Raw genomic sequence first — 14744 nt, 5'->3', positions numbered from 1 at the left:
TTTTTACAATTATATTACAAAATCTATTTAGATCAGTGTGTGAGATTCCTTCCGCAATACACAATAGATCAGGCCACAATACACAATCTCTCAATAAAAATCCAAGCAAAATTAATTCTGTCATTTTTGACTCTTTCTCTGACCTATAGAATTAAATAGGTTTTAGGGCTGTACCCTCGAGACTTTGGTATTTAAGAAGTTGACTCTTTTGTTTCATTAATTAGTTTCTTTGCATTTAAAAAGACCGATGATATGGATTTGTGGTCAGGTTCAATACACTGGAGTGTTTAACTGCTCCATTCTATCAATAAAAGCCTCTCTGTGAAGTTTCATTCATAAAACAGTCAGCTGTAATGTGATTAGTGGTGCGTCATAAACATGAATGCTTCTGAATGACTCATTTTTGTAGTTTTGTTTCATGTGAAAGTGTATTTGTGCCTGAAAATATGAATGAAGCTTAATATACTGTAGATGAACTTAATATGATAATAATGGTAATATATAAAACCAAATATTATAATTATATCTAAAAATGTATATACTGTAGATGAAAATAATTTAAATGAATGAAAGATATCATTAAAAAAATAGGAAAATGAAAACTCATTCACAAAAATGAAACCTGATTCTTTTACTGACACTAATAAAATTACTTAGTAAATTAATTATAAATATTATAATTTTATTTATTATAATATTTATTAAATACACCAAAATATATAAAATATCAAATATTATACAATAATGATAGTATTAATATAATAATATTATTTATTTATATATTTATTTATTTATTCTTATTATATATAAAAAATTAATATGCTATAGATGAACATAACTTTACTGAAAAAATCCAAAATACATCATTAAAAAATAGGAAAAAGAAAACTTATTCACAAAAATGTAACATGTTACTACGCTCATTTTCATTGACACAAATAAAATTACATAGTTTCATTAAATGCATTTAATTAAAAGTTGACAGGCAAGAGGGGGTTGTGTCATGGCAATTTAAAATCCCGTCACTAAATTATATAGAAAGAAGATTTTATTCTCCTGCAAGAGAAGGTAAGACAGGAACACAGTACACACTGCAGAGAAAGGTAGGGCTTTCTCCCTCTGATGTCTATTCTCTCCAATCTCTCTAAACTGCCATACTTTTCCACTCAAGACAAGGAAATTGACAAAATAGGTCTAGATAACACACTCTTTTCCTCTTCATGTATAACAGACGCCTTCTTTAGGGTACCTCATACTTCTGGAAAATATTGTGCAATACCCCTCCCCTCTCATTTATTTACTTACTTACTCCCTGGGCCATATACTGTATATTGAAGTTGATATTTAAAAATGTTGGTCTTTTATAACATCTCAGTTTTACGAGGTGGGTCATAAGCCTAACACTCAACCACCAACCAGGACCACCAGGACATACACACACACACTACAAACAATTTAGCTTACCCAATTAACCTAAAGCGCATGTCTTTGGACTCTTAGAGTAAACCCAACCCCCCAGAGGAAACCCACGCCAACAGGGGGAGAACATGCAAACTCCACACAGAAATGCCAACTGACACAGCTAGAACCAGCGACCTTCTTGCTGTGAGGTGACAGCTCTACCCACTGTGCCACTGTGCCGACACAATTTGATTCTTCATTATCATTTAAATTCTAGACTTAATAGCTTAGGCTTGTCAGCGTGTTTACATACTGCTACTCTCTGTTGATTTGTAGAGCTTTTTCATCCTAACTTGTAAGTCACTCCGGTTAAAAGGGCCCGCTAAATGAATAGATGTAAAATATGCTAAGTCATCACATCTCTCACACTAGTGTCCCCCAAACTGTATCTGAAGATGAATAATATGCTTATGTAGCGCCCTCACCGCCTGATGAGGGACAATAATGTTAATAAAAACACAGGAAACACGGAGTTGCTGCTGCTTCACATACATATTTCCTGCACATTACTGTTACACATATACATACATGCATACATACATACATACATATATATATATATATATATATATATATATATATATATATATATATATATATATATATATATATATATATATATATATATATATATATATATATACACACATACATTATAACCAACAATGGGAAAAAATAACACTTTGTGACTTTATAATTACAATATTCCCTTTGTTAGTTGTTATGTTGATAAATATATTATACAATCACTCGACCGTTTCTTCAGTTGACATTTAAATCATTACTGTTGTCGCTGGAATTACAGTGCAGAGCGTATGACATATATACAGTTAATACAAACTCTTATATAGATTTATATACACTATCAAGTGAATTTAATAGATGACTCTTGTTGGTTTCATATCCCTAACGTATATTCAACACATTTTGATAACGATTTCAACATTTCATACCTGATGAGGGACAGTAATGTTAATAAAAACACAGGAAACACGGAGCTGCTGCTGCTTCAGAGTCTGTGTAATGTTTGAGCAGCAAGCCCCTCCCCCTCATTAGATTAACAGTCCACAGGCAGAAGTAGCCAATCGGAAAAATGTAAAACGTTACATTAATTTACGATATTTATTTTCTATTTTCTTCTTTATAAAACAAAAGTGTACAGACTTAGAAAGACAAATACACTCTGATTTTCAATTTGTAACCACTTCTCTTACACTATGTTTCCTCCACAATTTATGTTATTAATATATCCTCTTTATGCTTTCACATGTATGCTTCTGTTGGTTTGTATAACCGCTCGCAGTTTATTTATTTGGGAGGTCATAGATTGCGGACTGTACCTCTGTGTCACGGTGTTCCCCAGGGTTCGGTACTCAGGCCACTTTTGTTTAGCATTTATATACTACCTCTTGGACAACTTTTACAAAAATATGGCATTCATTATCATTGCTATACTGACGACACACAGATTTATATTAGTACATATCCTAATCTATCTGCCTCACTGTCGACACTTAACGCCTGCTTGGTGGAGATTAAAGCCTGGATGCAACAAATCTATCTCAAATTAAACAGCTCCAAGACTGAGATTTTACTTATTGGCACACCCTCTAATGTTAATAGATGTGGCAATCTCAAGTAAACAGTCGATGAATCTCTTATAACTTCTTCTATGTAGGTGCGAAATCTTGGTGTCCTCTTTGATGCTCAGCTTAGCCTGAAAACTCATTTTAAACAGTTAACAAAATTGCATTTTATCACTTACGCAACAATACCCGTATCCGTACTTTTCTCCCAACACCAGATGCTGAAAAGCTTGTCCATGCTTTTATTACGTCTCGTTTAGATTTTTGTAACTCTTTATTTGGGGGTCTGCCAGCCAATTCACTTAAGATCTTACAATATGTTCAAAACTCAGCTGCACATGTGTTAACCCACACATCATCTGGCTCTCACATTACCCCTGTACTTCAGCAGTTACACTGGTTGCCTGTTAAGTCACGCATCGATTTTAAAACCTTGATTTTAACTTATAAAGCTGTTCATGGTTCTGCATCTGATTATATATGTGAACTGATATCTACCTCCTCTTCCTCTCGCAATCTACGTTCTGCTTCGGGGCTCACCTTGTATCAGCCCCGTTGCAAACTTAGCAGCAGAGGCAGGGCATTCTCTTATCGTGCACCTAAATTGTGGAATGCTCTCCCCACAAACATCAGAAACGCCATTTCCCTGGACTGTTTTAAGAAACTTCTTAAAACTCATCTTTTTATTATTGCTTATAACTTATGAGGCCTTCTTTTAATATGTATATTTTTATCATTATTATCATTCTTACTTTTTTTGTGTATTTCATACTGTTCTGTGTTTTGATGCTCTTGTTAGCGCTTTGAGTTTGAGAAAAGCGCAATATAAATTAAATTAATTTAATGTAATAATAAATATAAATTATTATTATTATTATTATTATTATTATTATTATTAAATACGGGCCTGTCGTCTATCTGTCTTTTTTTATTTCTCCCAGTGTTCTGTACATCTCCCTGCATCGCTACGAAGATGGGGCATTCTTCCCAAACTCAGAGGATGCTAACTATGATAAGGTGGGACTGGGGAAAGGCAGAGGATACAACGTCAACATCCCCTGGAACGGAGGGAAAATGGGAGACCCAGAATACATGGCGGCTTTCCATCACTTAGTGATGCCCATAGCAAGAGAGGTAAAATTACAGTGGCGGAGAGAGCTTAATGTGCTGCAACTTAAGAAAACACATGCAATTATAAAAAAACTCCTGCAAACAAAGCAAGATCTTTTTCTGTTTGACAGCAATAATCACAATCAGGGCTTTACATTAACATCCGCCAAATGCAGGTAGATTTAAGCTCTGGCGGGTTAGACAGACACCTCCACTAGCCACTTTTGCTGGTTGGAAATCTGCTACAAAGTGTAGTTTTCTTAAAAGCAGTGTTCGACAATAAGCATGGCCCAATATTCGTGCAAATGTGATCTTAGAATTGAGAAGCAGCACGACTGACAAAAATAACTATGTTCGCGCGAGCAAAACAACAAAAAAGAAGGTAAATACCTAACCAGAGGATGATCACTTGCGCGCACAAGTGATGTGATGCGCGCGAGTGTTTAAAAGCGCACGCGCTCCCGTTTACTTGCGCAATGCAACCATGCCTAGAGGAAGCGCAACTGGTGCGATCTGTTCCCTTTGAAATAGACTGGACAAAGAGCGATGATCGTTCACCCACAGACAGTCTTGCTGCTTTCAAGAGCTCAATACACATACTGTTTTGTAAGCAGCAGCGGTCACTGCTTTCATTTTAATAATTCTTTGAACAGATTATTAAAAGGCCTATATTAACCGTGTGCACGTGAACATCCTTTCATTATCAGACATGGTATGTTTCACCTGCTTTCTTTCGCTTACAGTTATTTTTGTTAATATGGTTTAATTATATTTTTTTTACAATAACATTGCTTTAATGGGAGATTACTCCCTGTTTATGTGAAGTTAACTGGTGATCTGGGACTTTTAGCCAGGACAGATTACAGTGCATTGTTTAGATTTATGACAATAATTATTTTTTAAATTTAATGTTTTTTTTTAAAGAAAGGTTTTGTTGAATTAAAAACTGCATATACAGTTGAAGTCAGAATTATTAGCCCCCTTTTGATTTTTATATTATTTTTTAAATATTTCCCAAATTATTTTTAACAGAGCAAGGAAATTTTCACAGTATGTCTGATAATATTTTTTCTTCTGAAAAAAGTCTTATTTGTTTTATTTCGGCTAGAATAAAAGCAGTTATTAATTTGTAAAAAAACATTTTTGGGACAAAATTATTAGCCCCTTTAAGCTAATTTGTTTTTCGATAATCTAAAGAACTGCCTTGTTCACCTTATTAACCTAGTTAAGCCTTTTAATGTCACTTTAAGCTGTATAGAAGTGTCTTGAAAAATATCAAGTAAAATATTATTTACTGTCATCATAGAAAAGATCAAATAAATCAGTTATTAGAAATAAGTTTTTAAAACTAATATGCTTAGAAATATGCTGAAACAATCTTCCCAGAACAGAACAGAAATTGGGAAAAAAAATAAACAGGGGCGCTAATAATTCAGGGGGGCTAATAATTCTGACTTCAACTGTATATAGCTATATTTTCCTTGTTTTTACACATTAAAAAATTGTGGCTAAGAAATACTTATTTGGTGTGGTCAGAGATCAATTTGGTAAATGCTTAATTTTGAGCCCTAAAAAGTCATGTGAAATAAAAACTGATTGCATTGCGACAACCCATTTGCTCATGCACACTTAGCAAGCTAACAGACAACACACACAAGAAGTTGAATGAGAAGGCATGTGGACATAACACAACATCTAAATCAAGGCATTTTAGCATGCCAAGGTCAAATTTATGCATATAAAATATATTATTCCAACAAGAAAAGTGTGGCTAGTGAAAATGGTGAGAGGCTAGTAATGTTGGGAATCTACTAGCCACAGTGGCTGGTGATCAAATAAGTTGATGTCAAGCCCTGCTCACAATGTAAACGCATAAAAAAGTGCTGCATTTTCTCACAACACATGCAAATAGCACGGAACACAATATAAATGTTTCAAGGGGAAACCCAGCTATTTTGGGTTTGGTTATTTAGGCTAATAAAATACAATAGACAATGCAATTGTGTAATCAGGATGTTAAAATAAACAAAAAGAACTCACATTTCGAAGATCACCTACAACTTCACTGAGCAATAGTCACTGCACAGTAACCATGTCTCGTTTTTGGGTTTTCTGTATTCTAGTTTGCCCCAGAGCTGGTGCTGGTCTCTGCTGGGTTTGATGCAGCACGAGGTGATCCGTTAGGAGGGTTTCAGGTGACCCCGGAGGGCTATGCTCACCTCACCCATCAGCTAATGAGTCTGGCTGCAGGAAGAGTGCTTATCATTCTGGAGGTGGGCTACATTCACAATCTTCTTTTGAGTTTTTTAGTGTACAGTGCTGTTGTTGATACCTAAAGATGTGTGTCTGATGTTAGCTATAATAGGATTGCAATGATCTCAGATGAGATGATGCAAAAATGCTAGTATCATTTATTTTGGCTGTGGTATATTCTAAACTACAAATGTCCAGTAAGTAGAATTTCTTGGATCTGATTTGTTATTTAACTCTTTTCATAATAGGGTGGTTATAACCTCACTTCCATCTCGGAGTCCATGTCCATGTGCACCAGTATGTTGTTGGGAGACTCTCCGCCTTCTCTAGACCACCTGACCCCTCTGAAGACCAGCGCCACTGTCAGTATTAATAATGTCCTGCGTGCTCACGCCCCCTTCTGGAGCTCTCTTAGAGTCAACAGTGAGTTTGCAATCTCAGAATGAAAGAAAGTATACTCAGATTGAACTTTAAAGGGACAGTTCACTCAAAAATTAAAATGTCCTCACCATCTCCTCACCACACCCTAAGGGGCCGATCACACCAAATGCACTTTTACGTTCTAAAAATGTTGCCAAACATTGTTGACAAGACAAAAAGAAGTGCAGTGTGTTTTTTTATGTCACTATGCAGTGACTGAATCAGCTGTGTATTGTGCGCGAGTGCTCCTGTTGATATTGTTATAATTGTAATATTTATTAATATTGTGATATTCAAGATTTGTAAAGTCATACAGCACCAGATAACCTGAACACAGCGACCGCTATTATCTCCTTCCTATTCAAAAGCGTATTTGTCTTGACAACACAAACACTGCTGTCACCTCAGTGGAAACTCCGCCTCTTCTTTCATTTGATTGGGGAGTAAAAAAGACGCGAGTGACATAACAAGCTTTTTCCACTTTTCATTGTGTTTAAAGGGCCATGAATCCCCCGTCTCAGCAGGGTGTTTTCATACCTAGTTTGAAAAAAGTCAGGAAAGTGGGTGAGTCTAGCTCTGTTTGGTGGGAGTGTCAAAAGAGGGAAGGATTTGTATGAAAAGGGGAGTTTCCGTTCAAGCACGCACTGATTTTTACAGAGGCAATACAACACTCAGACGCAGGAGAGAAAGACAGTGTGTTTACATGGACATCAGTAATCGAATTATTTGGCCAATGAATGTTTTTTCATCTGGAAGCGCGCAACGGCAAAACAGAAGGGCACAGCAGGCGGTTAAAATGCGAGGCGCACAGAGCGCATAAGCAGAATGCAAAAAGCTTCTGGCCATCACAGGGCTCGAAATTAACCTTTTTGCTTGGTAGCACCGGTGCTCCTAACTTTAAAAATTTAGGCGCATCAGCCAAAATTTAGTCGCACCCACCAATTATGAGCACCGTTACTACAAGTTTTATACAAACATATTTATTGTATTTGAAATCAACACTAATCAAACTAACAAGCAAAAAAATTATATATATATAAATGCAAGCGTGAGGAAAATATGTCTCAACGAAATCCCGTTATCACAAGAAAATAGATTTTTATAACAGAACTGAGTGAGCAAAAGATACACGGAGCGCTCACCGGCCCTGCACACACTTAAATGAATCTGTTAACGATATAACTGTGCTGTTCTCACAAGTGCGGTCTGATATTGCTCTAATGCTTTTGACACATATTGTAGCTTATTATATGCATACATGTTAATAGCAATACCGGTTTATTTTTATGAGAAGCGATATTAGTTTACTCAATGCAAGCCCGTTCGCGATAGTGTACGTGGTGTTCAATTTGACATATAGCTGCCCCTTGCATGGCGGACAGCATCTGGCGATTATATGAAGGATTAAACAGAAGCTCTCGTGCTAGATGTGGCAAACAGTTACCTGAAAACTCCATCCCACAGACTTTTTATAGCGGACTTGAAGCCAATGGAAGTCTTCTACTCTTGGAAAAGTGTAGATAGTGGATTAACATTTAGCACATGATCACTACTAAGATGTTTCAGTATTTATTACTTTAGATGTCATGGTTTCTAAAACAAAATCTGTCAGTGTTATCTTCATTCTCCTCTTCAGCACTTTACAAATTTTAGCGGTAGCAGCTCTCTCTCTGTCATCCCAAGCCAGAAGCGCTCACTGAGTGATTGACAGCTGATATTAACCAATTATTCGCGTTCAGTGCTAGAGCAGTGGCCCAATAAGAAGAGCGTGAAGGCGGGGCACGCATTACGGACTTGGATTTGTTTACTGCAGCAAGTTGACATGACAACTGTTTTAAACCATTCCCGAGCGCTGCGTTTCGTGTTGCAAGTGCAGAGATGCATTCTGCGTGAATGTCTCCCGAATCCGTGCATGTGGTGATAATTTTACAGTAAAAACTGGTCGCACATAACAATTTTAAGCACTCGCAGAAATGCTCCCAAATATATTTTAAGGTCGCATAGATAAAATTTCGGGCGCATATGCGACCAAAATGGTCGCAATTTCGAGCCCTGCATCAGTAAACCATTCAAAAGATGGGCCTCTCAATGTAAAAAGTGTGTTCGGTGTGATTGACCCTTAAAGTGGTTCTAAACTTTTATGAATTTCTTTCCTCTGTTGAACACAAAACAAGATATTCTGAAGAATGCTGTGAAATGCAGTTATCAACATTAGTGTTCTCACGATATTGATATTGGTACAAATCGGTACTGAAATTTAAAAACCTCCATTTCCTGCTCGGGGTGAAGAATGGTGAACTGATGACCTTCATGGCCAATCACAGTCATTTCTGTTGAACACGTGAAAACAATGGCCAATCAGCAGTGTTTTAAGGGTCATGAAACCCCCGTCTCAGCAGGGTGTTTTCACACCTCTAGTTTAAAAAAAGTCAGGAAAGTGGGTGAGTCCAGCTCTGTTTAGGTGGGAGTGTCAAAAGAGGGAAGGATTTGCATGAAAATGGGAGTTTCCATTCAAGCACGCACTGATTTTCACAGAGGCAATATAACACACAGACGCAGGAAAGAAAGACAGTGTGTTTACATGGACATCAGTAATCTAATTATTTGACAAATTATTAATTTGTCGACTTTAACTGCAATGTGTATAGACTATCCTTTCACAAAATGTAGCGAAAATCCTACACAATGGTAATAGTTTGATTGCGGTGTTTACATGTTTACATTCAGAGAGCAGCATTTAAAGCACATCTTTCAGTCCATTATATTGTAGTGATATTAACGTACTGTAAAATGAATAACTAAATAATTTTGACTAAGGTATGTCTTTAAAAACTGAAAGAGTGCTGCTGACGAAACTAACTTTGTTATCTGAATAAACAAACAAAGCACACTGATCACACACTTACCAAATCTGTAGAGACAGCACAATCAACGCCAACTGGAGCCTCGTCTTTTTTAAAAGAAGATGAGTGGCAAATCCATTTTCACCATTTCCAGATGTGAAAAGCTCTCGGGTAAAAAATGTTCCTTACAAACATATTTTTGTCGCGTGTTAGCACACCACTGTAATCCACACGTGAGTCCAGCTGCGCTCTCATAGCAGGAAAATGAAAACAAAACCTGTTGCAGCACATTTATAAACGCAACACTGACGACCTGTGTCTCCAAACAGTTCTTCCACTCGTTTTAATTACAATTGGCAACACAACCTGGTGTCTCTCTGCCATCTGAACACTGTAACTGGTAAAAACAAGTCTTCGAAGCTATCATGCATATTAATGAAGTTGCACTTCATACACAATAGAGAGTGCCAAGTCTTTCTCATAAATTAATGCATAAAGCTCAAAGACTACATGCTGTACTCGCTGGTACAGACAGCTAGTCTACACACTGGAATTTACACAAGGATCTAATCGCCATGACATCAGTAATATGCAGATTTTTGTATGGCATAATCTAGCGACATTTATCGACGTTTCCAGCAGAGATTAGCGCCTTTTCATTAAAAATAGCTGGCAACACTGATTATTTGTTTTTTAACCGTTTGGCACCGAAATTGCAGGATCGTCACAACACTAATCGACATCCATAGTAGAAATAAAAAATACTATGGAAGTCATTGGTTGCTTTTTTCGAGCATTCTATAGTATATCTTTAATTATGTTCAATAGAAGAAAGAAACACAAACTGTATTTGGAACACATGAAGGATGAGTATAAATGTTTATAATTTGTTTCTAGTCCAAATATCTAAAAAACCTTAAATCAAAACATTTAGTCTTGTTTTAAGACATAATGTGTCAAAATTAAGTGAGTTTTTCCTTAAAACAAGCAAACTAATCTGCCAATGGGGTAAGCAAAATAATGTCATGTTAAACAGAAAAACTGGATTATTTATCTTACAGCTTTGGCAGATTATTTGCTTGCTTTAAGTCAAAACTCACTAAATTTTGACATATTATTTCTAAAAAACAAAAAGACAATTTTTTTTGCTTTGTCTTGAAAACACTTCTTGATTTAAGAATGCCTAGATATTTGGAGTTAGAAAACCTTTTTTGCAGCGTAAATCATGACAGAATGTTAATTTTTGGGTGAACTATCCCTTAAGGAAATGGATTATTATTTTAACACAACCTGCTTTTGTTTGCATGTTGAAATCAGTTCCAGAATCTCTTCGTTTGTCTCTACCTTCACCTAAACCAAAAGGCAAATGTACACCGGGGGGGAAGGGTAAGAAGTCTCCTCGCCAATCCACCCCTTCTCAGAGTCCCGGACAGGCAACACATCGTCCCGACCAATCCGGCTTCGATGAGCTCACTGCGGATCTGCTTTCTCTGAATCTCAACACCAGCACCTCATCTAACACCAGCCCAGAGTCAGTCGCTGTTGGAGGAGCCAGGCGGAAGGTGAAACCCAACACACACAGAGTTTCAGCAGGCCTGGAGTCAGAATCACCCCTAAAACTCAACCCTGAGAAAGCCGGAGCTGGAGACGACACAGATGTAAAAGCAGAGACACCTGTAAGCAATCTTTAATCAGTCCCTCCAGGAGTGCAATGGATTTTGATATATATATATTTTTAATTATTGAATATTAATTTTTTTTTATGATTGCATTTGTATTTATGGGGCGGCATGGTGACTCATTGGTTAACACTGTCACATCACAGAAAGAAGGTCGCTAGTTCTAGTCCTGGCTGGGTCAGTCGGCATTTCTGTGTGGAGTTTGCATGTTCTCCCCATGTTGGCATAAGTTTTCCCCCCGGGTGCTCCGGTTTCCCCCACAATCCAAAGACATGCGCTATAGGTGAATTGGGTAAGCTAAATTGTCTGTAGTTTATGTGTGTGAATGAGAGTGTATGGGTGTTTCCCAGTGATGGGTTGCGGCTGGAAGGGAATTTGCTGCGTAAAACACAAGCTGGATAAGTTGGGGGTTCATTCCGCTGTGGCGACCCCTGATTAATAAAGGGACTAAGCCGAAAAGAAATATATTTGGACAAACTACTCGGCTCATGTACTGTCTTTAGCATAGTAAATAGTATGGAAGTATGTGATTTCGCAGCCTGACGCAGTTTTTCATCAGATCTTCTGACCAATTAAATGCTCTCTAGTATCTGACATGCCCCGCCCCCTTCAAGACGATTTTCATTTGTTTTTCTTTTGACGCATATGAGCTTAACCACTCTCACTGGCAGAGCTGTGATAAAAAACTAAATGCTACTGGCTGCTTTTGAAAAAAGGAGTAGCTACTCTACTGTATTTCCCAGTCTCATCAAACAAAAATGCTCATTTCAAAGCACTTCAGCTGTCAAAAAATCTGTCATTTTAGGCTGCAAATATTTAAGTCCAGGAGCAGCTGTCTGACTGTCAAACTCAAGCTGCGTCCCAAATCGCATACTTATGCACTATTCTACGCCATTTTGCAGTATAAATAGTGCAAGTAGTGTGTTCACACTGAAAACTCTAAAAATAATAAGTGCACTTTAATTACTCGGATGATGCACTCATTCAGCCGCTAAAATGAAGAGTAATGATGGACACTTCACGCACTCAACGACCGCAGTTTTGCTCACGTAGCTAAAGAGGCGGATCTATCAGGCGCACATGTACTTTATTTATTTTTGATTGTGAAAGCAAAATTCTCCTACGAGAGTGATTATAGCGCCTCCCGATGGTAAATGCGGTTATACTCATGGCAGGTATTATTTGATAGTTTGGTCATTTATTTTACTAATTTGGCAACGGTCAAACGTCATCAGGGAAACGGTTTGAATTTCCGCTTTATAAAAATACATTAGTGTGCCATTTGGTACAACACTACATACATATACTATGCTGTTGAGTGTGTAAGTGCATGAGTGCAAAGTGTATAGTGTGCTATTTGAGACGCAGCTTCAGTATTGGAGAGTTTTTCTCCAACACTAATTAAACACACCTGAACATGCTAATCAGTGTCAGGAGAAATCTATGAAGCAGGTGCATTTGATTAGGATTGGAGTTAAACTCTGCAAGACACCGGGCCTCCAGGACCAAGTGTTCACATCCCTGATCTAATGCCATTTGAAGTTAATTGACATGTAATGTATTGACGAATTAAACATGCTCTGTTTAACAGAACCGTTCGATCTCAGAGCCTGTGGTCACCTGTGATTCATCAGCCGTGAAGGATCAGGAGAGTTTAGTTCTGGAGGCTGCTGGAGGAAACACTGTGCAGTCAGTCTTAGAGCGCGTCTTTGGAGCACAAGCCACCGATGTGGTAAGCTGTTACAGTCATGGATTGAAGTTCAATTTGTTCTGAATGCACAGCTAGTGTTTTCAGCGAATGATCACCTTCTGGTGAAAGATTTATGTTACTGTTTTCAATTCAGTAAGCTTTCTTTTACAGCATCGATGGTGTAATTTAAGTACTATCAATTTGCCTCTCAATTGACCTATTCCAGCAAACGTCATCGACATTCGCTCTAAGATTTAAAGGGCTAACATTGCACCAGACCCCCTTAAGGGGTTTTGTTTGAAAGTGTAGAAGCTATATTTTATGCACATATGCATCACTTTGGTTTTTATACTACTGTACAAAAGTTATTTACACTTAAATACACAGTATTATGGATAACCGAGCTGGGTTTTGAACATTTGTTCGTTTTCATATTTTTTATATGGTTCATATATGACACATGTACAAGTTAAAGCTCAAATGGAAGCTCTTGCCGGTGCTCATACGGTTCTAGCATTCTTTTTACTGAATTATATTCACATATCAAACAGTTGTGGAATGAATCGCGGTGTTTCCATGGCGCAGAAGTGAAAACAATACATTTATGATCACTAAGCAGCCCCAGATAGCACAGACAGCTGTCATCTCTTACCTTATGCTGTGCGCTTCAGGGCCATTCTCCTCTGTTTTTGAGGTGATGTGCATGAGTAATCCTTTTATATATCTGATGTGGTCCAAACACAGTGAATTATGTTTGATCAAACAAAAGAATAGTGAAATATGAAAACAATGATCGGTCCCTGTGGCTTGTACAGCACATCTCATCAGTTGGAATACAATAACTTTTGCATAGATTATGGTGGAGACATTTTTCTCTTTGTCTATGATTACAGACATGTGCAGGAACCACCAAAATTAATTACAGCACGCTAGACCACACAGAACCTAAAAAGATACACTTTCAAATTTGAGTTTATAAAAAAAAAATACAAAAAGCGCTTCTTTTGTTTAGGTGTTTATTATAACACAGACAATATATACAGTTATTTTAAACACTTTCAATAATGTTTTATGAAAATTCAAAGGGTTTTCTTTAAAATGATACCAAATTTTTTGCATTTACACCTCTATATGTGGATTTGGGAAGCTTTTAAATTTGGGTAGGCAAAATATAGGCAGAAATCCCAAAATAGCACTTGGGTTTAAGAGGTTAAATAAACTTAAACATTCATTGTAGGCAAAATATAGGCAGAAATCCCAAAATAGCACTTGGGTTTAAGAGGTTAAATAAACTTAAACATTCATTGACGTCATGTTGTTTAAGTGTAAAATGGGATAAAAGACCATCTCAACGCTAGCGCCGTCAGTAGCAGCAGGCTAGCACAGAAACTCCATTGAAAATACTGGGGTAATATTTCCATATTTTAAAGACATGGCAGGGACAATTTTAATTTAATGCAGTGCCTTGAGTGATCACAGCATCTTTACAATTTCCTTTCAATAAACAAAACAAGATCCACTCCTTAAGATCACTGTTTTTTTTTAAAGAAATCAGATCTTAAACGTGGCGATTTTTGTAATGGTGCGACAGTTTACAGGAAGCTCTTGGGTTGACTGACTGAAAATTAAATTAGGTTTGTGTGCAAATAGCCCATTGTCAGTGCTTATAGCCCTAGTGGGCAGTGTGCTGATATAGTGCAAC

At 37.1% G+C, this 14744-nt stretch overlaps 1 protein-coding gene across 2 annotated transcripts in view; it reads left to right on the top strand.

The window, feature by feature from the left end:
- hdac6 (histone deacetylase 6) overlaps positions 1-14744 on the top strand; it is a 51345-nt gene that overhangs the window by 30561 nt on the left and 6040 nt on the right. For both annotated transcript variants that reach the window (XM_009303752.3, XM_009303751.4), the window contains exons 21-25: positions 3989-4181; positions 6281-6430; positions 6659-6833; positions 10991-11349; positions 12944-13084. In XM_009303752.3, coding sequence (XP_009302027.1) covers positions 3989-4181; positions 6281-6430; positions 6659-6833; positions 10991-11349; positions 12944-13084 — 1018 coding nt within the window. The remainder of the gene's footprint in view (positions 1-3988; positions 4182-6280; positions 6431-6658; positions 6834-10990; positions 11350-12943; positions 13085-14744) is intronic.

This window comes from Danio rerio, chromosome 8 (assembly GCF_049306965.1).
Source record: "Danio rerio strain Tuebingen ecotype United States chromosome 8, GRCz12tu, whole genome shotgun sequence".
Classification (NCBI taxonomy): Eukaryota; Metazoa; Chordata; class Actinopteri; order Cypriniformes; family Danionidae; genus Danio; species Danio rerio.
This window is presented reverse-complemented; position numbering and strand designations above follow the sequence as displayed.